The sequence below is a fragment of the Mauremys reevesii genome, linkage group 24 (genome assembly GCF_016161935.1).
Source record: "Mauremys reevesii isolate NIE-2019 linkage group 24, ASM1616193v1, whole genome shotgun sequence".
NCBI classification, from domain to species: Eukaryota; Metazoa; Chordata; order Testudines; family Geoemydidae; genus Mauremys; species Mauremys reevesii.
The window spans coordinates 15,588,826-15,613,862 of record NC_052646.1 but is presented as its reverse complement, the minus strand read 5'-3'; the positions used below and the strand labels follow the sequence as shown (position 1 = coordinate 15,613,862).

Here is a 25,037-nt window from a genome sequence, read left to right as displayed (position 1 = left end):
AGATTCAACAAACAGGCCAAGAAAAAGTGCAAGGAAACAACCAGATGATATTGGTCAGCATGAAAAACTACACATGCAGCAAACCCACTGCCGCAGCATTGCAGCTAAATTCAACTGACCAGATTCCAAGGGCAGGATTTTAATGAGGCTTTTAGGCCTTGTCTTCAAAGGCCAGGTGTACTGGGTCCGCTGCTCTAACCTCCTGCCCCAGGGACGCTCTTGTGCTGGTAGAACAGTGACATTCTCCGGCTCAGCTTAACCCCCCTCCCAAGTGACATCAACGAAACGCAAAAAAGCAACGCTTCTGCCTTAGGTTATACCGAAAAACTTTTGCATGAGGACAAGGCCTTCAGCTTCTAAGCTGCAATGGAGCTACAGTCGATTGACCCCAACTGGGTCTGGCCCCATTGACTCCAATGGAGCTACGGCCCATTGACCCCAGCTGGGGTCTGGCCCATTGACCCCAATGGAGCTACAGCCCACTGACCTCAGCTGGGTCTGGCCTCATTGACTCCAATGGAGCTACGGCCCATTGACCCCAGCTGGGTCTGGCCCCATTGACTCCAATGGAGCTACGGCCCATTGACCCCAGCTGGGTCTGGCCCCATTGACTCCAATGGAGCTACAGTCGATTGACCCCAGCTGGGTCTGGCCCCACTGACCCCAATGGAGCTACGGCCCACTGACCTCAGCTGGGTCTGGCCCCACTGACCCCAATGGAGCTATGGCTGATTGACCCTAGCTGGGATCTGGCTCCACTCACTCCAATGGAGTGACAGCTGTTTTGCCCCAGTGCGGGGATCTGGTCCATTCATGTTTGTAAGGTGCTCAGATACCGAAGTGATGGAGGAGCCCAGCGGGACTGAGGTTGATAGAACCTGATTCAGTGTAAATTTTATTTTTGTTGTATGAATGTCCAGGAGGAAGCTGCCTCATTCCTTGTGGGGTAAAACCTCAGGAGCGTGGAGCTGTCGCTGAGTCTGCCTCCTTCATTATGGGCGCTTTGACTGGTGTGCAACGACGCCCCAGATGGTTTATGGGGTCTGAACACGTGTTATGCTTATAGGAATCACACGGAATCTTTTAAAGGGGATAAGGCAACACGCCGCGTTTATTGAGAGTACAGTTTAAGTATTAAAATCAGCATGTGCTTCCATTCACACACACACACACACACACACACACACACACACACACACTTACCAGTCCTTAGTGTTGCTCGGTCAGTTCCAGTGGCCTGCTGAACCTGCACACAAGGGAGGGAAGCTGGGCTGCCGAACGCGTTCGAAGCTCCGATGTTGATGCAGAACGAACCCAAAGTCCCATGGCAATACACCCTTCTTTTAGGGTAGGTCTACACTTACCGCGCGGGTCGACGCGGTGAGTTCGACTTCTCGGAGTTCAAACTATCGCGTCTAATCTAGACGCGATAGTTCGAACTCCCCGCGCGCTCCGGTCGACTCCGGAACTCCACCACTGCAAACAGCGGTGGCGGAGTCGACCTTGGAGCCGTGGAGTTCGACCCCGCGGCGTCTGGATGGGTGAGTAGTTTGAACTAGGGTACTTCGAGTTCAGCTACGCTATTCACGTAGCTGAACTTGCGTGCCCTAGTTCGACCCTCGCCCTTAGTGTAGACCAGGCCTTAGAGTGATAAGTTTCCAGATAAGTCTATGGAACTTGCTGTGTCACACCGGGGCTGTCAATCACAAGGTAGTCAAGGTTGCTCTTAATTAGCATTAGTGTGAATTGTTACTGGAAGGATCCGCAGCTGTTTCTTATCTCGTCCTTGGGGCATTTGCCTTTGCTTTAGGGTCGTCAATCTGTCGTCCGAGAGATTGACCCTAAAGTTGGTGTCTATTGATGCCTCCACTTAGGGTGACCAGATGTCCCAATTTTATAGGGACAGTCCCGATTTTTGGGTCTTTTTCTTATATAGGCTCCTATTACCCCCCACCTCCTGTCCCAATTTGTCACACTTGCTGTCTGGTCACCCTACCTCCACCCCCTTCTTGACCATCCAGCCCAGTTGTCCTATCTCAGTTAATTACCATCCATTCGTCACTCACACCACACAGTAAATAAGGCAATTACGGCCAGAAAACTTCTATCCTTCTAAGAACAAACGTTAACACAATCAGCAAAAAATAAACTCAGAACAATTTCTTTGTACTAATTAGAAGCTGGCAAAATGGAGGATAAGGCAAAATAAGCAAAATTTTACTTGAGACAATTTCTTCCCACTAGGCTTTTGGCCTACACATGCAACTCCTGGATGGAGAAGCATGAATCTTTCCTGCTTGAAGTCCAAGGCTGTATCTTCTAGACAGCAGCAGGCTCAGCCAACACAACACCAAATCCTAGTTGGCTTTTTCCCTTTCTGCTTCCAGAGCTTTGCTCAGAACCCGCTGGGTGTCGTCAGCTACAGAGGCCAAACACTTCCGCAGCATGAAGGACGTGGTAACCAGCACCACCCCTCCAGACACCATGGCACCAAATATGGGGAGGCGCTTCCACGAATATTCCGCTACCATCACGGCAGCCCCCACCGAATCTGACAACAGCTTCAGAGCCGTCACGGGAGTCGTTCCCAAGGACGTCATCACAGCCGTCAGCTCCCGCATGGGATTCCCAACCTGCCGGGCGAGAGCAGAGAGGGCCCTGTCGTCCACCCCGAAGCTGCTGTAGTATTGGAAGAGGTGTTTCCTGAAGCTGAAGAAGGTGCACAAGAAAGCGAGGCCTGGGACAGGAATGGCAGCGAGAAGACATGAGAAAAGGGCAGTTTTCCAAATCTCCCCCTTCAGGGTGGCTTTTTTCTGGTTGATGATGGGCGAGGCGGCAGCAGGCAGGCTAAGCAGGAAGGCATGTCTCTTCAGGCGTTGCAGCTCCGTCTGCAAAGTTTGCCGCAGGAGGGGAAAATCGTAGCGGTTGGGTTCCCAGCTGGACACGACAAAAACCTTTGGGTGGCCCACTCCTTCAGCTGCTATGCCTCCCCTGCAGTCCTCCCTGATCTGCTCCAGGATCCTCTCCTCGTTGTAGCTGGAGGGACGCTGCCTCCTAGAAGCATCCAGGTCCATGTCGGCTTTGGCGCGCACAAAGTAGAACCTCTTGCCCATTCTCTGGATCTCACGGACCAGCTTGGCGTGTTCGGAGCGGAAGCGCTGGGAGCCGACAATGATGAAGAACTCGAATCGGCTCAAATTGAGCTGCTCACAGTAGGTGTTTAGAGGGAAATAGGACGTGCCCACCCCTGGCAGGTCCCAGAACGTGACGCCTGGAAGGAAGGGATCTGGATAAGCCATCGGCTCCGTCATGGTATCGAGCATCCCGGTTTCAGCAGCGCCTTCATCACCAGCACGTAGCCCCAGCATGGCATTGATGAGGGAGGACTTCCCGGAGCCTGACTCCCCCGTAACAGCAATGCTGAGGGTGTGGCTGTTAAACGACTGTGGTGTTCTCTGCTGCACATTAGAAATCGCATCTGCCAGGTTCCCATGGTGGATAGCGGCTCTGAACTCATCGAGAGCCATGGTGCTCAGTCTGCGGCAGAGAAGAAGAAACATTTCAGCTCCTAGTCAAGGCTTCCTCCGGAAAATCCTGCACTGACAGCGCTGTGTCAAGCCCTCAAAAGTTAGGAAACGGCACATTTATGGTGGCCCATGTAACCTTAACTCTGCCCCCCTCGTGTATCCGACCCATGCACTGAATGAGTCAGGGGCAGTGTGGAAAAAACGGAAGTTCTTTGGTTTTAATCATTATTTATTATTTGTAGTACAGTGTGTAGGAACCCTGACCGAGATCGGGACCCCATTGTGCCAGGCGCTGCACATACCCCGACCGATCTCAAGGCCCCCATTATGTTAGGTGCTGCACAGACCCTGCCTGAGATCAGGGCCTCCATTATTCTGAGCGCTGCGCAGACCCACCGGTGAGAATTTTCACAAGATCTCAGCTCCCATGAACTCTCGGAAATAAGCAGGGGCATTTTCGAGCCAGCCCAGCGCACTGCTGCTGACGGGGACAATCCACCGCAGTCGTCCCCAACCTTTTTGCGGCCAGCAGCCCATTCATGTTTTCAGAAGAGTGTGGCGGGCGGCAACAAATTTTCAAGGCTTATTTTGTATTTGTACATTAAATAATGTGAACAACGTCCTATTTAATATTACATAATATATGAATCCATAAGATAATAAAGGTAACTTTACCTGTAAAAGGTATTAATTAAATTCTTCGGCAGTTACTCTTTCACCTTCCCATGGGAATTTGCTCTTTTTTATCTACCTGTAAGGAAAATTAAGGCGTTTTTACAAAATAAATATCATAAACATTCGGTCCATTCTGCAGAGACGGAGAGGTTTGGGTTTTTTTGGCAGCAGTTCTGGGCAGTGCAGAGAGAAGCCTGAGAGAGGCCATGAGGACAGAGAACCCTGGTGCCCGCAGCACCCTGTCCCCGGCAGGCGCGGGGCCCTGGCTTCTCTCCCCTGCTGGGCACTAGGCGGGTGCACATAAATGCCTCGGCGGGCGCCATGGCACCCGCGGGCACCGCGTAGGGGACCACTGATCTATCGTCTGTGACCAGGCAGAGCCATGCGCAGACCCGGCCTTCTCCCCTGGCTGCTCTCTAGCTCAGAGGAGCCCTGCGGCTGCTCTCGCTCGCCCCAAAGGCCTGGCAGGAAGAGGGGGGGCGCACGGCTTTCTCGGACCCCATCCCAGCTCCGCGCACAGGAACAGAGGACACCGGAATTGGGGCCCGGCTATTTCAACTGAAGCCAAGGGAGAGTCTGAGGGACCAGAGCTGGGCAGAGTTTTTTTCAGCCGCAACTTTTGCAGGTGAAAAATGCAGATTCATGGATTGCAGAGCGAGAAGGGGACTGTCCTGGGGCCCATCTGCTCCACCCGCCCGTGGGCCACAGGCCAGACACCGTCCCCAGCACGAGTTCCTCTGCAGGGCGGCCTAGCAGCTGCCCCTAACGCAGCAGCACCGGGGGAGCGAAGGAGGCTCAGAGGCCGCGTGTTCCCCAGGGACTGACAGGAGAGCGGCTGTGCCAATGTACAGGGGGGTTGGAAAACAGCTAAATTGGCAACACTGCAGCTGACCACTAAGGCGGGGGGGGGGGGGGGGAATTTGAGGTGTAGGAGCAGTAAAATCCCAAGCAGGGGGAATCTCTTACCTCCCCCCAGGCTGGGCTGAGCTCAGGTGGGGTTGATGGTCTCCGGGAAGGGGCAGCGATCTGTGGGCACAGCTCACCCCTGTCTAGCCCGCAGGGTCTCAGCTGCTCTCTCACCGTCTGTGGGCTCCTCGCTCCCCCTTTTCCTGCCAGCCCCCCCCTTTGCCGAGGCCCCCCCTGCCTGCCTTTGTCTGTGCCCCCGGCTCTCTCCTGCAGCCTCGATCCAGCTCTGTCTCCAGCAAGGGAAAGTGAAAGCAGCAGCTGGCTGAGGAAGCAGGGCAGGGCCTCACCCCGAGCAGGCTGGGGTGGGTAACAGGGGAGGGACAGAGCAGGGCCTAGATACGTGCCCCCCCCAGCGCGTTTCCAGGTGGACACCCAGCCCTAAATGTCACCATGGAATCAGGAGGTGACAGTGTGGACATAGAACACCCCCCCCCCCCATACCTGGCAGGGGACAGCAGCAGGACTCTCTCTCTCTCTCTCTCTCTCTCTCACACACACACACACACACACTGGTGCATGGCACAGACACACAGTGCAGAGACCAGACACACTCGGGGCACAGCACGGACACACAGTGCAGAGACTAGATACGCGGGGTCCATGGCACAGATTCACAGTGCACAGAGCAGATACACTTGAGGCACAGCACAGACACACAGTGCAGAGACCAGACACTCTCAGTGCAGGGCACAGACACAAGGTGCAGAGACCACAGACGCTGGGTCTATAGGACAGACACACGGTGCAGACCAGACACCCTCAGGGCATGGCACAGACACACGGCGCAGAGACCGGACATGCTCTGGGCATGGCACAGAAACACAATGCACAGACCAGACACACTCGGTGCACTGCACAGACACAGTGCACAGGGCACACACACTCGGTGCACTGCACAGACACAGTGCACAGGGCACACACACTCGGGGCATGGCACAGACACAGTGCACAGGGCACACACACTCGGGGCATGGCACAGACACACGGAGGAGACACCAGAGATGTTCAGAGCATGGTGCAGGCACACGATACAGAGATGAGAAATGTTGGGCAGAGACACATAGTGTAGAGACCAGACACGCTCAATGCAGGGCACAGACACACAGTTCACCCACCAGACATGCTTGGGGTACGGCACAGACACACAATGCAGAGACTAAATACGCTCTGTGCGTGACACAGACACACGGTGGAGAGACCAGACATGGGTGCCTGGCACAGACCCACAGTGAAGAGAACAGACACGCTCAGTGCATGGCACAGACACACCGTGCACAGACCAGACACACTCGGTGCACAGCACAGACACCCGCTGCGCAGCAAAAAAGGTTCCTGCTGTTGCCAGCCGCTGCTTGCTCCCCCGTGGGGACGGCTTCCAAGAGGATCCCAAGGAGCCAGAGGTTCGCAGGCCCGGGCAGTATCGCAGGCATGAAATGAACCCTGCTAAGCTGATTGACCAGCCAAGAACCAAAGCCGGATTCCTGTGCGAGTGACACAATTGTGGGGCATTGGTATTCACACCACAGCTCTGGCTGCAGCTGGGTTCTCCATAATTAACCAGATGTTCGCCCCTGGAGACACACACACACACACACACCCCAACCCTCTCTCCTGGGTCTGCCCCAACTGAGTTCCCCCTCCCTTGTCTCTTTGTGGTTTCCTGGCCCTGGGCCAGCTGGGGTCACAAAGTATCAAGTCTCTTGGTCTATCCAAGGCCGTGATCAAGTGTCTTGATGTTTTGGTCTTTTGGCCTCGAGATGAAAACCTTGTCTGTGTTTTGGGAACCTTGAGGTAAAAAATGATTTAAGTTGCCCTGTCACCCCCAGCAGGGGGCTCCTTGCTCGCTCACAGGCCAGGCTGAGTTTGGTTTGCCTTAAAGGGCCGGTCAGCCTGTGACACCGCCCACAACGAACCACCCCACTGCACACACAGTGCAAGGAGAGGATGAAAGGCACCGAATCACACGAGACGTCAGTTACCTCATTTAACACCCAACCGGAAAGTGAAGAGAATCCAGGCTGGTCTGGGAATCACAGAAACCTGCCTGAGTCTCAGGGGAAGACTCTCCCAGTCACGTACTCAGGTTTGTTCTTAAATCATACGACAAAATTAAGGTCCCCTCTCCCCTCACACAGGATTTCTCACTGTCTTGTGAACTGTTTGTCTTGCTCCCACAGCCCTTGAATTACTGCCCAATAACGAGCTATTCCTCAGCCTTTCACCACAGAGATTTCTACATACGACTTAACCCCGTCAGCCCTCTCTGGGCACAGCGCTGCACCTAGTGCAGCTAGCGGGATTTGTGCCACTGACCTCAAAGGAGCAGGATTCCCCCTTTCACAGGGGGAAAGTGACTTGCTCAAGATTGCACAACAACTATAGACATCGAGCTCATAACAGCAACCAGGAGTCCAATGCCCCCTGCTCTCAATTCAGATTTCATTACTTAAAGAAGCAGCAGTAACATGCAATGCACAGTCACTCCTGTTCCACTTAGAAAATACACCCTGTGCATTACCCGAATTAGCCAGAGGGAGTCACTGCTGGGCGAATGAAGGAAACATTACCCAGAGTGGCCACCGGGTGTCACTGTTGCACCATCAGAATTATCCACTGCCCCACCTCCTGGGGAAGGGCAGCCAATCAGAGCCGCTGCAGGTGACAGGCAGCTCTCTCCCCCTCCCCTCAGGAGGAAAGGGAGTGTTTGGGAAGGGGAGGGGGAGAGGGGAGAAGACCCCCCCCGCCACCCAGAGCCACAGGAGCAGGGGCTGTGGGACTTGGGGGAGGGGCAGATGTGGGGCTACCCATCAGCCAGGAGAGCCAGAGTCACCTGCTCTGTACGTCTGGGAGAGCCGGGCACAGTCATTGTCTCTGACACACACGCTGGGGCAGGGGGAATTCAGAAACCAAAACACCAAACCCCTCAGTATCGTCCTTCCAAAAATATCTCAGGATTTGGGGCCAGACTTGTGGGTTTTGGAAAAAGTCTCATTTTTTTTGGGTCCGCCTTGCCATTTCTGAACACTGGGGGCTGGTATCCTGCTCCCAGCACCTGGCATCCCCACACTGCAGCTGTCACAGGCTGGTCACAGGATTGGTAGCGACACATGGGATGGTGTCTCCAGTGCAGGCCCAGCGCCCCCAATGCTGGGCAGGGCCGCCCAGAGGAGTCCGGGGGCCTGGGGTCTTTGGCGGCGGGGGCCCCCCCCGCTTCAGCGGTAATTCGGAAGCGGGGGGTCCTTCTGCTCTGGGACCCGCAGCCGAAGTGCCCCGAAGACCCATAGAGGGGACCGCCCACAGCCGAATTACCGCCGAAGTGGGACCCTCCGCCGAAGTGCAGCCGGGTCTTCGGCGGTAATTCGGCGGCAGAGGGCCCCGTCGCGGGTCTTTGGGGCACTTCAGTGGCGGGTCCCGCTTTGGCAGTAATTTGGAGGTGGGGAGTCCTTCCTCCCCGGAACGGAAGGACCCCCCGCCGGCAAAGACCGGGAGCAGAAGAAGCTCCGGGGGCCTGGGCAGGCTGTGCCTCCCAGACAGCCTGGCCCTGCCCCCTATCCAACCTCCACCCACTTCCTGCCCCCGACTGCCCCCCTCAGAATCCGCAACCCATCCTGCTCCTTGTCCCCTCACCGCCCCCCAGAGACCTCCCCCACCACCACCATGGGACTCCACCCCTGCTCCCTGTCTGCCCCAACCCCTAGCCACCCCGGAATGCCCACAAGCCAACCCCGCCATGCCCTGCCCCTGACTACCCCCTCCACCTCTGCCCCTGACTGTCCCCAGGGCTCCTGCCCTTAGCCAACCCCTGGCCCCAGCCTCTTAGCCCCGGCTCCCTCCTCACCCAGAGCCTCAGCGCCTCACTGAAGAACTGCAGCGTGTCTCCGGCGGGGCCTGAGCCCCGCCCCGAGTCACGTGGGGAGGGGGCGGGGCTGGGAGCTCCGGGCTGCTCGGAGGGAGCTGAGCTCAGCCCGGAGCTCGCAGCCCCGCCCCCTCCCCACGCGGCTCGGAGCGGGGCGGGGCTCAGGGGCCCCGCCGGAGCCAGGCTGCAGCGCTCTCTGAGGACGCCGCTTGATGTGCTAAGGCTCCAGGAGAGGGGTGGAGGCGGGAGCCTCAGCTGTTCTCTTGGGGGCCCCTGCGGAGCCCGGGGCAAATTGCCCCCTTTGCCCCCCCCCTCTGGGCGGCCCTGAGCCCTGATGCCGGGCCCTGTGAGCTGGTTCCCGGGATGGACGAGGAGCCACCAGCTTTGGGGCAGTCATGGCTCAGCCCGTCCTACTGACTGACTCCTTCCCACAGTGCAATGCTCTGTGCATGGGAATTACCCAAAGCCCCTGCTCCCAGGGATGGTGCTGGGCTCTCAGGGATACATTTGTTCAGAGTCCCAGAACGCACTGGTTGTCGGGGACACTGTACTTCTGTCTCCCTGCTGCTGAGTGCGACCTGTCCCAGGCACAAGGCAGGGAATGAGCTGGTGCATCCAGCTAAGAGCTGAAACTGGTCCCCCGCTGGAGCAGATATTCTGAGCAGGGCAAACTCGGCCCAGCCGCGCCGTGCACAGCAGGGAACGCATTCGGCCACTGGGGCGGTCACACCATGCTCACGAGATGCACGATTCTCACCGGATTCTCCAAACCACCCACATCCAGCAGCTCCCCTTGGTCCCCAGGGGGGATGGAGAAATCCTCATTGTTCCTGATGGGGGCTGCTGTGCTGCACCCGTCTGGAAATCTGAGCCTTTGAACTGACCCTGCTCCGTTTCACACCATCCTGCAGTGTGTGAGCCTTGGAGCAGCAGTGACACCTGGTGGCCAGTTCGGGTAATGCACAGAGTGTGTCCTCCCCACTACCCCTCCCTACCTCACAGCTATTTAAGGGGATGCACAGAGTGTATTTCCCATGGAGCAGCAGTGACTGGTGGGAATATGTCCCTGCTCTTCCTCCAAGTTTCCTGCTGTCCAGACACCCCCAACCTCCTCTCCCCTAAAGCCAGCAGGACCAGAGATCCAGAGGAAAGGGCTCTGGGAAGAAAGGAATTTGTAAATCTTCTCTGGATTAAGACTGGAAATAAGGGTGACTGATCTCAGACTGATTGTTTGCTGGAGTCAGTAACTGGCAATGACCCCCCCTGTTTGTTAAAGGGTATGAAAAGTAAACTCTCAAAGGGATCACTGCTAATACCTGCCTGACCACGCTGGAGCTGAAAAACATGGGTCTAAGCAACCTTTGGCTTAGCCCGTTAGTAAGTATCTGGATCAAAAGTTTAAAAATGTTTTGTTACTGTTTGGATGTAGTAAGTTGCTTATTATTTAGGATCAGGGGGTCCTAGTGGATCACAAACTAAATATGGGTCAACAGTGTAACACTGTTGCAGAAATGGGGAACATCATTCTGGGGTGTATTAGCAAAAGTGTTGGAAACAAGACGCGAGATGTAATTCTTCCATTCTATTCAGCACTGAAAAATCCTCAGTTGGGATTATTGGGTCCAGTTCTGGGCGCCTCACTTCAGGAAAAATGTGGACTCATTGGAGAAAGTCCAGAGGAGAGCAACCAAAATGATTAAAGGTCTAGAAAACATGAGCTTCAAAAGGATTGAAAAAATTGAGTTGTTTAGTCTGGAGAAGAGAAGACTGACGGGGACATGAGAACAGTCCCCACATACAGAAAAGGTTGTTATAAAGAGGAGGGTGATAAATTGTTCTCCTGAGCCACTGAGCCCACGACGAGAAATAATGGCCTTAAATTGCAGCGAGGGAGATTCAGATTAGGCATTGGGAAAAGCTTCCTAACTGCAAGGGTAGTTCAATACTGGAATAAAATACCCAGGCAGGTGGTGGAATCTCTGTCTGGAGGTTTTTAAGAACAAGTTAGACGAACACCGGCCGTGGTGGATAATACTTAGTCCTGCCTCTGTGTAGGGGACTGGACTAGATGCCCCCTCGAGGCCCCTCCCTGTCCTATGTTCCTGTGATTTTATGATAACACATCACATGGCGTCTGAGATCCCAGTCCCTGCGGGGAGCAGTAGCGCTGGGCACCAGATCTCAGCTAGGGGAGCCCAGCAAATGGACACTGATTTCTCTTCTGTGGGTTGATTTATTTATTTATTTGCTACACAAAGTGAGAAGTGTGGGAACTGCAGGACTCTGGCGATGTCTTTCCTTGTGGGCACCGTACACTGGGAACCCCAGGTCCAAAGGGTTTCAAATTTAGCACAACAATTCGGTGTCAGCCATAAAAGTTCGAGACCCCCCTGCTAGAAGCAGGTTCTTGTGGCTCTGGTGGCAATGCGCTGGCGGGTGCTCAGCGGGTCCGTATCCCGGGGGATGGGATTTCAAGGGCTGTTTGGTGGCATCCAAAGGCTGAAGCTAAAGGACTCAGCCCCAGAGCCGTGTCCCGCGTCGAAACCGACACGTTCCCGCAAAACACTTGGATTCTGTGCCCATCTCCCAACTGGCCCGGCCTGGCTCAGCCCAGCCTTCCGCAGCCAGCTCAGACTGGGGGTCCCGGCCCGGCTCTCTGCAGCCAGCTCAGACTGGGGGGGGGGGGGAATCCCAGCTGCTGCTCACGCGCTGGCTGCGACCCAGAGAGGGGATGGGGAAGGGGGCTCTCACCTGTAGCTTCTCCGTGCGTCTGCTGTCCTGGCCGGGCGGAGGAGAGGACGATGCCGGCTCGCTGCCTCTCCGTATAAAGCTCCTGCCGGGCGAGAAAGGGAAAGTTGGCACGAGCCAAACCGCAGGAATTCCCCGGGGCAGGGCCAGCAGCAGGTGCTCGCTGGCTCGTGGATTGGTCAGATCCCGGAGTGTTCAGCCCCTGGTGACGGAGGAGAAAATCGAGATTTGGAAACCAGCAGCCGCGATTTCCTGGAAACCACGTGGGGAACTGAAAACCAGAATTACTTTCAGGACCATGTGACTCGGAAGCCAACCGGGAAAGTTAAAGCAAGACTCAGGTCTCCTATAAAGGCGAGTCCCTGCTCCGGCGCGCACAGAGCGTCCCAGCCAAGGGATCCTCCCCGGAGAGCCCAGGCTGCCGCCCGCGGAGCCGAGCCGAGCTCTGCCCAGGCCAACGGCCCCGCAGCTTCCCACAAGCTCCAGCCCCGGTTCACCCACGGAGTCGGCGCCTGTGCCTGCAGCCAATGGCACTGAAGCCCCTCCTGGCTTCCCTACACTGCCCAGGCTGGAGATCAGCTCACTCAGCCGCATCTGTCTGGGCATCGCTGGCGCACTCCACCCCCCGTGCCTACTGGTCTCTTGAACGGCGCTGGTAGGAGCCTGCATTGGCTTCAGCTCTGGCCTCGTCTCTCTGGCCTGGCTGTAAACTGGCCTCCCGTCATCGCGCTGGTTGCTGCTGGGTTGTAATAAAAGTGAAACCTCGTCCCGGTCGAGGTGTGTGGCATTGCCAGCCTTACCCTGTGCTGCTCCTGGCGGCGGCACTGCCTTCACTGCTGGGCATCCGGAGAGCTGTACCCCTCTCCCTGGCAGTGTCCTCCTCCACCCCATCCAACCACTCCCTGACTGCCCCCCGGGATCCCCGCCCCCTTACCATGCCGCTCAGAGCAGCATGTCTGGCAGCTGTGCCACCTGGACAGACCTAGATGCAACCCCACTGCCCAGAGCGCTGCCCGCGTGGTGGCGTGGCTGCAGGAGAGGGGGCACTGCGGGGGAGTGGCCGGGAACTCAGCGTCCGGGCAGGACGGTCCCGCGGGCCGTAGTTTGCCCACCTCTGCTACAGTGGGTTGTAAGGTTACACAGGTGGCACTTGGATGTGGAGAACAGCAGCAGAGGAGCCTGAGCAGAGGCTCCGAGCAGCAGGGCTGGAGCTAAAGGAATCAATGTAAGTTCCGTGTGACAGGAATAACATCCCTGGCAGGGCCGTTCACCCAGGGAGGGGGACAGGTAGCTCCCAGCACGGCTGTGCCTGCCCCCATCACCAGCACGCCTGGCTCTGCAGCCGGGGCAGGGTACCAGACCCTTGGCCTGGCGCTGAGCTAGCGCGTGTCTGGAGAAGGCAGAGAGGGGGAGGGGAGGAACAGGGCCATAGGCGGCAGGTTTGTATAATTTTTGGTGGGGCCCAAAATGGTGGTGCCCCCCCGCTCCCGCCCTGTAAGCCGATATAAAATGAAGCTACAATGCGTCAGTGCCACAAGATTACAAGGGTCAATTAAAAGTGGAAAGTCAGAAGCAGCACTTGCCTACTTCAATATACATTTTACCATCACTGTATAAAAATGGTTCCCAATTGTCGATGCAATCTGATTAATTTAAGAGCACATTACAATTAAATATTTCAATTCTCAGTCATTTTAAGACTTTGCCACACACTAGTTTGTCTGTACACCAGTTTCAGACAATCCTTTATAGCAATTTTACTCCAGGTCCTATGTGAAACCAATCAATCACTTCCTCCTCTCACCCGCATCGTTTTGTTTTAAGCTGTAATCAAAAGTGGCTTCATCTGCTTTAAAAGTCACAAAGCGACAGCCACAAGTCTGCAGGTCTTAAGGATATTGTCCTGGTCATCTCAGTCAAAATTAATTACAACCTAGATGGGATTATGGTGAGGGGGCATGGCACAGCCCCCTCCACTCCCCTCCCCATCCTGAGGTGCTACAGCACCAGCAGCTTGCACTGCTGTTATGCTGTAGCCCTTAAGCTGGGGCAGCAGCAGCAGCAAGGGAGAGAGACGCGCGCTGCACGCTCTTCACATTCAGGCAGGGAAGCTCCGGGCAGGGCCGGCTCTAGGTCTTTTGCTGCCCCAAACAAAAAAAATGTGGCTGCCCCCTTTCCCAGCCCTGGGCTCCCCCCGTACCCTCCAGCTGCCCTTCTCCAACCCCCAGTAAGCGGTTTGGGGGTTGGAGAAGGGGTAGGGGGTTCCAGGGGCCAGTCAAGGGACAAGGAGCAGGGGGGGTTGGATGGGGCAGAGGTTTGGAGGGGCAGTCAGGGGACAGGCAGCATTTGGATAGGCATGGGAGTCCCAGGGGGTTTATCAGGGGACAGGTAGGGGGTGGGGTCCTGGGGGGAAGTTGGGTGGGGTCTCAGTAGGGGATAGTTGGGGACAAGGAGAAAGGAGGCTTAGATAGGGGCTGGGGTCCCAAGGGGCAGTTGTCTCGGGAGGGGGTAATCGGGGGACAAGGACCAGTGGTGCTTAGATAGGGGGTGGGGGTCCTGGGAGGCAGTTGGGGCAGGGGTCTGAGGAGGGGGCAACCAGCAGCCAGGGGCTGGGATTCAAAGGGCTCTGGGCTCCCCGGGGTTGCAGGCAGCGCAGAGCCCTCTGATTCCCAGCCGCGGCTGGGATTTAAAGGGCTCTGAGCTCCCCGCGGTTGCAGGCAGCCCAGAGCCCTCTGATAAGATTCCCGGCCACGGCTGAGATTTAAAGGGCTCTGGGCTCCCCGCCGCAGCAGGCAGTGCAGAGCCCTCTGACTCCCCTGCGCTCCAAGCAGGGGAGAAACCTAGCTCCAAATATTGGTGGAGAAGAGCCCCTGATTTTGAATATTCCTGGGGCTTTAGCCCCACGAGCCCATATAAGTTGGCGCCCATGGAGAGAAGGGGTGGTTGGATGGGGCAGGGGTTCCGGGGAGCCATCAGGAATGAAAGGAGGAGTTGGATGGGGTGGCAGGGGACAGAGAAGGGGGGTGGATGGGTCAGGGGTCCCGGGGGTGTGTGTCAAGGAACATGGGGGGTTGGATGGGGCACGACCCCCCAGGGGGGCCATGACCCCCTTGTGGGGTGAGGAGGAGGGAACCTGTTGTTAATATTTTGGCAGCTCATCACTGGTTTGACATATATGAGCTTTGGACTGCCCTGATGCTTCGTCTATGTTCTTGTGCTGTTTTGCATTGGCGCTGTTGTTGTTAAAGGTCTCAGAGCAGATTCCTGGTTCTCTGGCAGTTCTGGTGGAGGTGTCCCTGTAACTCTGACTAAAGCATCGTCAGGAGCCTGATTAAGAAAAACAGAGATGTTCCAATTTAGCGTCAAATAAACATTTTACAAAACTTAACTTTACCATCATTCTCACCCACACCTGTGTATTTGCTTAAAATACAAAACCTCATAAAAACAACCAAACCAATAAGCAAAATATATTTATTGGGCTTCATCCATCCATCAGCCATTGATGCTGATGAATTTTCCTTTTCAGCAGTCACTTGCCTTTTTCTTTTGAGCTTGTTTACCCTCTGGTCCAACGATCTCTCATGTTGTGACTGTACTGTGGAGCAGACAAAATTAGTGTTATAAAACACATGAAACTATCTCGTAAACTTAAAAAACAAAATACTTTTATTTTTAAAAAGTCATAGCTTTAAATAAAACAATCCATTCCAGGCTGTACAACAAACACAGGTTTTGCTTTATTTCTACCACTAGTGTTTCTCTAAACTTTTAATACAAGCACATGCTTCCACCATGCACCCAAAAACCTAGTGTGCAATAGAATACTTTAAAAATCTCCTGCCATAACTATGTCTTGCATAGCCCCCCAAATCACCAACAACAATTTAAACATTACAACTAAATTTTAAAAAGACAAGCAACCCATTTTTAAAACAAAAACAACAACAACAACAACAACAAGGAATCCTTGTGGCCCCTTATGTAGAACTGATGTGAATGAAATTGTTTTTAGTTATTCACTGTATCATTGTAACTTCTGTTCACCATTTCATTACTCCATTTTGCCTACAATGTAACTTCTGTTCACCATTTCATTACTCCATTTTGCCTACATTGTAACTTCTGTGCACTATTGTAATTCAAATCCCATTTTAAAATGCTTACTCCATTTTGTGGAAGGCTTGTTGCTGCAGCCTTCATTTTTGCAAGCCCTGCTGTAATTTTATTAGTTTAGTTTAGATGTGTGAATGAGGTATGTATGGGTGATAGAATCAACCATTAGCGCCAGCCTGTCCTGATAAGATAAAGTTCAAATACCAACGGCTGAAGATGCAGACAACAGCCCTAAACAGAGTAAGAAACATCCACCCTAAAAAGAAAAGGATAAAAGAACAACAGAAGGAAGATCAAAGCCAGGTTCAAGGCTGAAAGTCACGCTTGCAATTGACGGGTGATCAATCACCAAACCCAGAGGCAGCGTGACACAGCAAAACCTATAGACTTTGAATCCAAACTAAAAGCCTATAAAAAAAGATGGGTGAGATGAGAGACTTTGGGTAACGTTCTGCTATCAACATCGAGGAGCATCGGTGCGCGCCCGACAGAGACCCGGCTCCTCTTCATGCCCAGCTTTCCTGGCCAGTTAGCTGCCACGAGCTACGATCCCAAGCTGCAAACTCAAGCCATGAACTCAAGCTACAATCAGAACTGGTAACTATCCAGCAGCTGCAGAACATGTGGTGTGTGTGGGTGTGTGAGTGTATGTGTATAAGTATCAGGGCTGGCTCTAGACCCCAGCGCGCCAAGCGCGTGCTTGGGGCGCCATACTGCCAGGAGGGCGGCAGGCGGCTCGGATGGACCTCCCGCAGGCATGCCTGTGGATGCTCCACCGGAGCCGCAGAACCGGCGGACCCTCCGCAGGCACGTCTGCAGGAGGTCCCCCGGAGCCGCGGGACCGGCGACCGCCAGAGCGCCTCCCGCGGCGTGCCGCCTTGCTTGGGGCGGTGAAATTGCTAGAGCCTCCCCTGATAAGTATTAAGGTATTTGCTAGTAGTTATAGATCATTATAAATGTGGCATCTTTGTCTTGACCCCTAAAACGATCCTGTGTAGTTTTGTCTGTACAACACTTAGAGACTAACAAATTTATTTGGGCATATGTCACAAGGACTTCTTGTTGTTTTTGCTGATACAGACTAACAAGGCTACCACTCTGAAACCTGGCACCATTTTTTAAAACACACCACATTTTGCAGAATATAAAACCCTGTTAGTTTGAAACACACCAAACCAACAGTTTGCAACCATATACTTAAAAAACTCCACACTTATGTTTTGCACAAAACCCTAACTCTCACACACACAAAAAAGCAGCTTTAAACAGAACAAACCAACAGTTTGCAACAAAATACTTTTTAAAAACCCCACACTTATCTCTAGGATAGGCCCCTGGCCAACAACAATGTAAACACTAACTAATTAAAATAAAATCACATTTTACAGAGTAAAAACCAAACTGTTTGGAAACAAAATACTATAAAATCTCACACACTTATCTCTAGCCTAGGCCCCCTGAATTACCAACAACAATTTAAACACTAACTAATTAAAAAACATTTTAACACACACACACGCTTTTAAAAGCCAATTGCAGAAAGTTACCTTCCACCACAGGGTAAAGGGATGCTGGCACATGTTTATTCTGTTTTCCCCCACATGTATTTGGGCCTTTGAATTAAAGAACAATTTCAGTTAGTATTATTTCTCAGTTGCATCAACTCCTCCCCAAACATTCCCTTTTGTGATCCGGGGGGAGGGAGGGGGGTTGTGAAAATTAAGTTGTCTGCACAACTGGGCTGCTTTTGGCTAATTTCTTTCTTTTAGTTAAAATAATTTTTTCTGTTTCAATGAAAAACCAGAGCACTGTAGGGCCTTCTTATAGTATTAAACAGTAAGTCACCACACACAACAATCGTTAATGTTACTGTACCCTCTCCTGAGTGGGGGCCCCTTGCAGATATCAATGAATGTCTTTGGTTTGTTTGTTTGTTTAATTACTGATCACTAATATGATTAACCCTGATGGCAGCAAAGCTGGCCGATCACATCTAGACCTACAGACTCCACAGAGTCATCCTTGCTATTCAGAGGGGTGGAGTGGTTCAACAGGGTGAGTCAACTCAATTGTACGTGTGTGAAACCTCCCTGGTTTTTTTTTCTTTGCTTTTATTTTAAAAACACTTTTAAAATTTTTTTCCCTCCCACAAGATTCTATTACACACATTTCAGCTTTTTGATGTAAATTGGTCTTTTTTATACAAAGACACAACAGCTAGTTTCTCATAAACTCTTTTTTTATTTAACAGACATACAGCCCCTTGAAAACAAACCAAGATGCTCCATCAAAACGTTAATCTCATTTAAAGGCCACACAGACCTTCTAACAGACACACAGATCGTCACAAAGCCCTTTTCAATAGATATTTTTTATTTACAGCTACTATGTTTTATATCGCATTTTTGTCCCCTCACCACTCTCTAACTTAATCCTTTTAGATTTCTTACAAATAGTCTTTTTCCTAAGAAGGGTTCTGTAACTTTTTGTGCAGACCAGATGGTCAATATAATGCTGTAAGCAGGCATCTTCCAGTTTGGTCATTTTCTTTAAAACACTGTTAGGGTCTTGACACAGCATTTACCAAGGTCACCCTTTGTGCTAAATTTTCTTGGGTTAGGCACAGACATTGCAAAGCACAACCTATGGCAATAACAGTGTTCAATAAACTTTCCAAACACAGTTCAGCACACCGGTCCCAGAACTTGTGGTTTATATCCTCCAAAGTCCAGCTCACACAGTCATGGTGCCATTGGGCTGGCGCGTCCATGACAAACCGCTCACAATCTTCGAAATGCTTTTCCTTAAGGCAGTGATTAAGGGCACCATAAACAGCAACACGTACAATCGACCGCATGACTTTTTCATGCTCACGACGTGGCACTGGCTCAGTTAGTTCCATGTCAAGCCTCCTCCTTAAATCCATATAGTCGTCATCCTCGTCAATGATTTGTACCGGCGTTGACCAAAAATAAGACGCGCTTGGTTCATCTTTGCTGTCTGATGCAACGCTGTCCAGGACTTCCGGGTCCTCTAGAAAGGCATCACTGAGCTGTCAAGAGATGTTCAGAACAGAAACAACTGTAAGCCCTCACTGCTTGTTTTTAGATTTATACAAAGCCAGGTTGATTCCTAACTTGACCATCACTTCTTAGTCGTTCATTTACCTGAGTGACATCTTTTCCATTCACCTTGTCTGATGGTGACTTCATGAGCCGCAGTCACCTTCCTCCTCCAGGGGGTTGGATGATGAGAGGCTGCCTCACTCATCGGTCTTCTTCATGTGCAGTTGGGTTTCGAGGTCGGGTTCCAATGTATCCATCAATGACTGGGCCAAAGGGCTCCCCTCACCTGCTCCCTCCTCCTTGGAACTGTCACTAATGTAGCGCTTTCTCCATGGGCAGTCCAAGGCTCCCGGGGCTAAAACAAAATCTGAAGTTCTCACGGGGCTGGTGAAGGAATCTATGTTTCCTTTCAGTGTTTCCATGATTTCTAAAACATGTGTTCTTGGAACAAGATGGTCTCTTACGTGTGGTGCTGGGACTTCCAGAGGCAGTGCTGTGCTCGGATTGGTAGAGGGTGGTGGGGAAGCTCTTAGAGGGGTCACATGACTCTTCTGGGTGGGTCACCCTGCCCCAGAACCTGCCCTGTTTGGTCAAATCTGCTCTCAGGGAGGTCCTCTGTGGCTGAAACCCATCCTGATTGGTAGAGGGCAGTATGAGGAGTTCTTAGAGTGGTACCACGACCCACTTCCAGAACACCCCGTCCTGGAAACCCACCCCGATTGGTCAAATCTGCTCTCAGGGCAGTCCTACAGGGGGTGAAACCCATCCCTATTGCTTGAGGGCAGTGGGAGGAATCCTTAGAGGGGCCACATAACACCCTTTGCTTCCGGTCATGTGTCCATCTTGACTCTGGAAGTAATATCCCCAGTGGGTGGATCTTAGGGTGACAGGTGGGCGTGTCCTGAGAGGTCAGGGTCAGGGCCAATGTTTGATTGATTGTAGGGTCATTATACTACTGCCACATGGTCATAAAGGCTCATTTCTCCCTCTGACTCTGCCCTCCATTATTATTACTATTTTATTATTTCTGTGAGGGAGAGCAGTCATTCAGGGTGTTATTACATCAAACTGCATTGGGAGGATTGGCAGAGCTGAGGTGGGGCTGTTGTTCTGCAGGGAGGTGTTGTAGGTGTAGAACTTTGCTTCACTCTGCCAATAGTCACAGTAATAATAAGTGATCCCCCCAAGCACAGGGGCCCATTAGGACAGCAGGAGCAGGGGCGGCAGCAGAGTCCCATTAAGACACAGGGGGAACTGACTGATTCTTGTGGGAAGTGGAGAGAGGTAGCAACTGTTTGATTTGCATTGGGAAGGGCCATTTTACAGGGCTGCAGCCCCCCAGCACATTGTTTGATGTCGCCCCAAAATCTACCCATTTGTAAATACTGCCTCCAGGCCTCCATTATGCCCCCTGGGGGCTCCCTTTGCTGTCAATGATGTTGTTGGAGCTTGGGGGTTCCTACTTTCTCTCTTATTTTGCCTGGGAATGGAAGTTGGAGATGGGACAGTGGTTACAGAGATCTTCTGGGTCGTGCATTGGCTTCCTGAGGATTGGGTGACCTATGACATTTTCCAAGGGGTTTGGTAGTTGCATTTCTCTGTTGCTATTAATAGTGAGCGTGAACCAGCCAGGAGAGGCATGGATCCATGTTGCAGGTTGTGGCTGTAATATTTCTGAGAGTTTCTTGAGCTCTGACATGTGATAGGGCCCAACTCAGTCAGGGATGGACATTTCTATCCCACTTTGCTCCGTCTGTGTTCTGTTGCTTTTATCAGTGACGTATGCTGGCGAGGGGGGCATGGATCAGCATTCATTTTGCACTCCCCATCAGTACCTGGCCTGGGGAAGCTGATGATCCAACCAGTGGACCAAATTAGGTGCTGAATCCTGGTCACGTGCCACCTGAGGCACATTGCGCCTACATTAAGAAGAAGTGAAGCATGCTGGCAGTTCTTCACAGGCTGCATACATGGGTCTTGTGTCTGGGCTGTGCAGCTGGCTTGGTTAGCAGATTCTCTCTGCTGGCCATGATTCTACCATGTTGACTGCAGAGGAACGGAAGACTTGTTTTGCCTCTGTTATTGCAGGGACATAATCCTCTAAGTCAGAGGTTCTCAACCTTTTGGGGCTCATGACCCATTTGTAATTGTTTATGGCCTGTTATGACCCAGTACATAGTGTGGGGGTGGAGGCCCTGGGGTGGTTTTGGTTGGATCCTGCCCCTGAGGGGTGTTGGGTCCTGCACAACACTCACCCCACAGTGATGGCTGCTGTGGCTCCTGTGCTGTGGGGCTGGCTGGGCCTGGCTCTTGGGGTTGCAACCTCCAGGGTTGCATCCCGCTCAGGTTTGGGCCTGCCCCTCTGGCTGGACAAAATTTATGTGAGTGGAGCTGTGATCTGGCTCATGGGATTGCAGTGCCATTCACTCCAATTTGGCCTAGCAGGACTCCTGTCATCATGACAGCTGGGCCAAACCTGGGTGGCACTGGGACCCCAGAGGTAGCAGTGCCCGGGGCCAGGAGGTGAGCCAGGCCAGCCCTGTGGGACAGGAGCCACAGGACCCTTTGAAACAAACATTCTAGCAACCCAATTTTGGGTCCCGACCCACAGGTTGAAACACCCTGGTTTAGACAACTTGTCCTATGAGGAAAGGTTAAAAATAAGGTAATGTTTAGTCTTGAGACAAGAAGAGTGCGGGGAACCTGATAGTCTTTGAATGTTAAGGGCTGTTATAAAGGGGATGGAGGTCAATTGTTCTCCATGTCCACTGAAGGCAGGACAAGCAGGAATGGGCTTAATCAGCAGCAAGGGAGATTAAGGTTAGATATTAGGAAAAACTTTCCTAATCTAAGGGTAGTTAAGCTCTGGAACAAGCTTCCAAAGGACATCATGGAGTCCCCATCACTGGACGCTTTTAAAAACAAGTTGGACAAACACCTCTCAGGGGTGATCTTGTTTTACTTCGTCCTGCCACAGTGCAGGGTGCTGGACTTGATGAATTCTTGAGTTCCCTTCCAGCCCCACATTTCTATGATTGCCTGGTTCTATGGCTGGGGAAGCTGAATCGGGGCTGGAGTCCCAGCTAAGGGTGGACATTGGAGGTAAGAGGCCAAGCTCCTTGTGCAGCTCAGGCTACATTCCCCAAGCTAACAGGCAGCCCTCCAGTAAGCTGCTGCCCGTGATGTGTACTGTAAACGAGCAGACTCACCCCTGAGGCACTTCCTACTGGTGACTTCTGGGAGTTAGCTCAGTTCCAGCTCCAGAGCGCCCTCTGCAGGCCGGTGATCCACCTGTCCTCTGGCCCCCATGCCCTCCCTGGACCTGGTGCCCTTTTACCTGGGGTGCTGCCCCCTGGCAGTAACCCCTTTCTCTCAGGGTCTCCCCTCCCCAGGGAACCCCCACCCTCTATCCCCACCTCGCCTCAGTATCAGGCTATTGCCAGTCATCATCTAGCCCCGCGCCCTGGGGCAGGCTGCAGTATCAGCTACTCAGCACTGGCAAGGAGGGTTTGGACCTGCTGCCTTGGCCTACCCCTGGGCTGCCTCTGCAACCCCCAGTACCTGTTAGCCCAACGCTAGGCCGCAGCCTGGGGCTTTCCAGGCTGGAGCTCCCCAGCTCCTCTGCCTTTCCCCAGCCCAGCTCCACTCAGGTACCCTGTATCCAGCTCCCTACAGCCAGATCCTTCTCCCTCTACAGTTAGAGAGAGACTCCTATGTCTGCCCCTGGCTCAAGCCTTTATAGGGCCAGCTGGGCCTGATTTGGGCATGGCCACAGCTGAGCCTACTTTCCCCAATCAGCCCAGGCTTTTAGAGCTGAAGCCCTCTGCAAAGCTCCTGCTCTCAGGGCAGGAGTGGGTGTCCACCCTGCTTCATGCATGCAGCAGCACAGGACAGGAGACAGCAAGAGGCAACTTCTTACATGTTAGTGGTTCTGTAGTACAGCTACTGGCTTAATGGGATGGGAAAGGGAGCAGCAGCTGGAAATATCAATGTGGGGGCACATGTTACAGGGAATGGGTGTGGGACAGATGGAGAAGGAGAGAGACACCAGTTTGCTCTCACACACTTAAACTTACTGTCACCAGCTGTCTAATAACTTCCTGTCTAGGATTTCCATATGTCCAGGTTTTTCTGGACACGAACTCTTTTTTGGTCCTCTGATCTCTGTCGGGGCTGATTTTTGAAATCAGAACAAATGTCCATGATTTCTCCTTGGTTTTTTCAACATTGATTCTGGTAGATCTGCAATTCCCAGCATGCCCTAATAGCAGTGTGCATGTTTACTGGTTTGCCACCTTTTCTTCTGGCAACGGTGCTGCCTTCAGAGCGGGGTGGCCAGAAAGTGGCAGCTGCTGGCTGGGCCCCCAGCTCTGAAGGCAGTGCTGCTGCCAGCAGCTGCACAGAAGTCAGGGTGGGAATGGTATTGACTGATGAGTCACTGAAAGGGATCCTGTTTGTACAGTACAACTTCAGGCACACATCTTTCAAAGGTTTTCATGGCTATTTGATGAGCAATCAAACACTGCTGAGAAAGATACGCGCCACAGAGAAATATGCCAGGACTAGGCGCAGTAGTAAAGGACTGACAGCATGTAAAAAGGTACATTTCAATTTGATATACATTTATTTTTGAGGCCTTTACTCTTGTTGTTTATAAATGTTAGAGAGTCAAGGTAGAAAGAAACCGTATAGTAGAAACTTGTACCCTCGTCCCCCTCCAACCCCTTCTGCCTTTGACAGTGTCTTCTATTTGGGAACTTGAAATAGGGTAACGCTAAAACTGTCAAAGGTTTGGGACATAGACTATGGCTGAGATTTCGCTCACTGGCCCTATTAGCAGCTACACACTGCACACATTTCACAGTGGAACCATTATCCCCATCACACTGTAACACAATGTACAGGAGAGGGGAGAAGCCCTGAGGAGTCACATGGCAACTGTGTGGCCTAGTGGAGAGACCCCTGGACTGAGACTATCCCTAGCTCTGCCACTGGCCCTCTGGGTGACCTTTGGCAAGTCACTTCCCCTCCCTGTGCCTCAGTTTCCCATCTGTGAATGGGGACAATGATATAAAATTCTTTGAGCTGTCCTGGTGAAAAGCACTGTGTAAGATCTAGGTATTAGCATTACCTGGCCATAGGGCGCCACATCTGCATGGTAATTACAACTGCCTAAATGACCATGAACTCCTACAAACATTTCTCTTCCTGTAGGCAACACCCAGGAGCCTGACTGTCTGAAAACATGGTTATGGCAGAGTTGTGGTTGCCCAGAGGTACATTGTGCCTTTCCAAAACATCCAGTTCAGCACAGCTCAAACATCTGAAAGTCAGGAAATACAGAGTAAACACCCAGACAACCCAAACTCAGCACCCCGGAGCTGGCAACAGCCACAGGGAATTGTCTGTAACTCCAGCTGCGCAATCACCGTGCTCGGTGCAGCTGTACTGAGTGATGGAGACATTAGCTGGAGCAGCGTGGTAGAGGAATGCCTGTGATATGAGGTGCTGCCCCCTCCCCTCTGGGAGTGTGATCAACAGAAAGAGAAGCATATGTACCTTGGGGGATCCAGTATGCACCATTTCAGTGTGCCATTGTATTGGATGAAGCAGCAAAGAATCCTGTGGCATCTTATAGACTAACAGACGTTTTGCAGCATGAGCTTTTGTGGGTGAATACCCACTTCTTTGGATGCAAAGACTTGCATCCGAAGAAGTGGGTATTCACCCACAAAAGCTCATGCTGCAAAACGTCTGTTAGTCTATAAGGTGCCACAGGATTCTTTGCTGCTTCTACAGAACCAGACTAACACGGCTACCCCTCTGATAATTGTATTGGTTGTGTCACAGTGGGACACAGTGGTCTTCTTGGAAGAGTAAGTGAAAGTGCAATGGTAGATGGCATTGTGTGCAGAAGGGTGATGGGGATGTAAAACTGAGCAAGTGGGGGGTTGTTTCTGGGGGTAGGTTCAGTGTCTGACTGTAGAACAGGTGTAGGTAGCTCCTGGTCAGTACAGCTCATCTAAACACAATGTCTGCCTTAGCAAAGGGAAGGTGTTTGAATTTGTGCTGCAGTTGACATGG

At 52.6% G+C, this 25,037-nt stretch overlaps 1 protein-coding gene across 5 annotated transcripts; it reads right to left on the bottom strand.

Annotated features, from left to right (window-relative positions):
- Nucleotides 1–1,969: 1,969 nt before the first annotated feature.
- LOC120389971 (interferon-inducible GTPase 5-like) lies at nucleotides 1,970–11,973 on the bottom strand. Of its 5 annotated transcripts, none has more exons than XM_039512137.1 (3): nucleotides 11,776–11,973; nucleotides 4,203–4,278; nucleotides 1,970–3,537 (listed from the first exon to the last, which is right to left on the bottom strand). In XM_039512137.1, exon 3 carries the CDS (start codon nucleotides 3,525–3,527, stop codon nucleotides 2,358–2,360), a length of 1,170 nt encoding a protein of 389 aa, XP_039368071.1. In that variant the 5' UTR covers nucleotides 3,528–3,537; nucleotides 4,203–4,278; nucleotides 11,776–11,973; the 3' UTR covers nucleotides 1,970–2,357. The 5 variants fall into 5 exon arrangements, with proteins under 5 accessions (XP_039368071.1, XP_039368072.1, XP_039368070.1 ...); XM_039512138.1 differs by lacking the exon at nucleotides 11,776–11,973 and adding an exon at nucleotides 5,351–5,407; XM_039512136.1 differs by lacking the exon at nucleotides 11,776–11,973 and adding an exon at nucleotides 5,169–5,328.
- Between the last annotated feature and the right edge of the window lie 13,064 nt (nucleotides 11,974–25,037).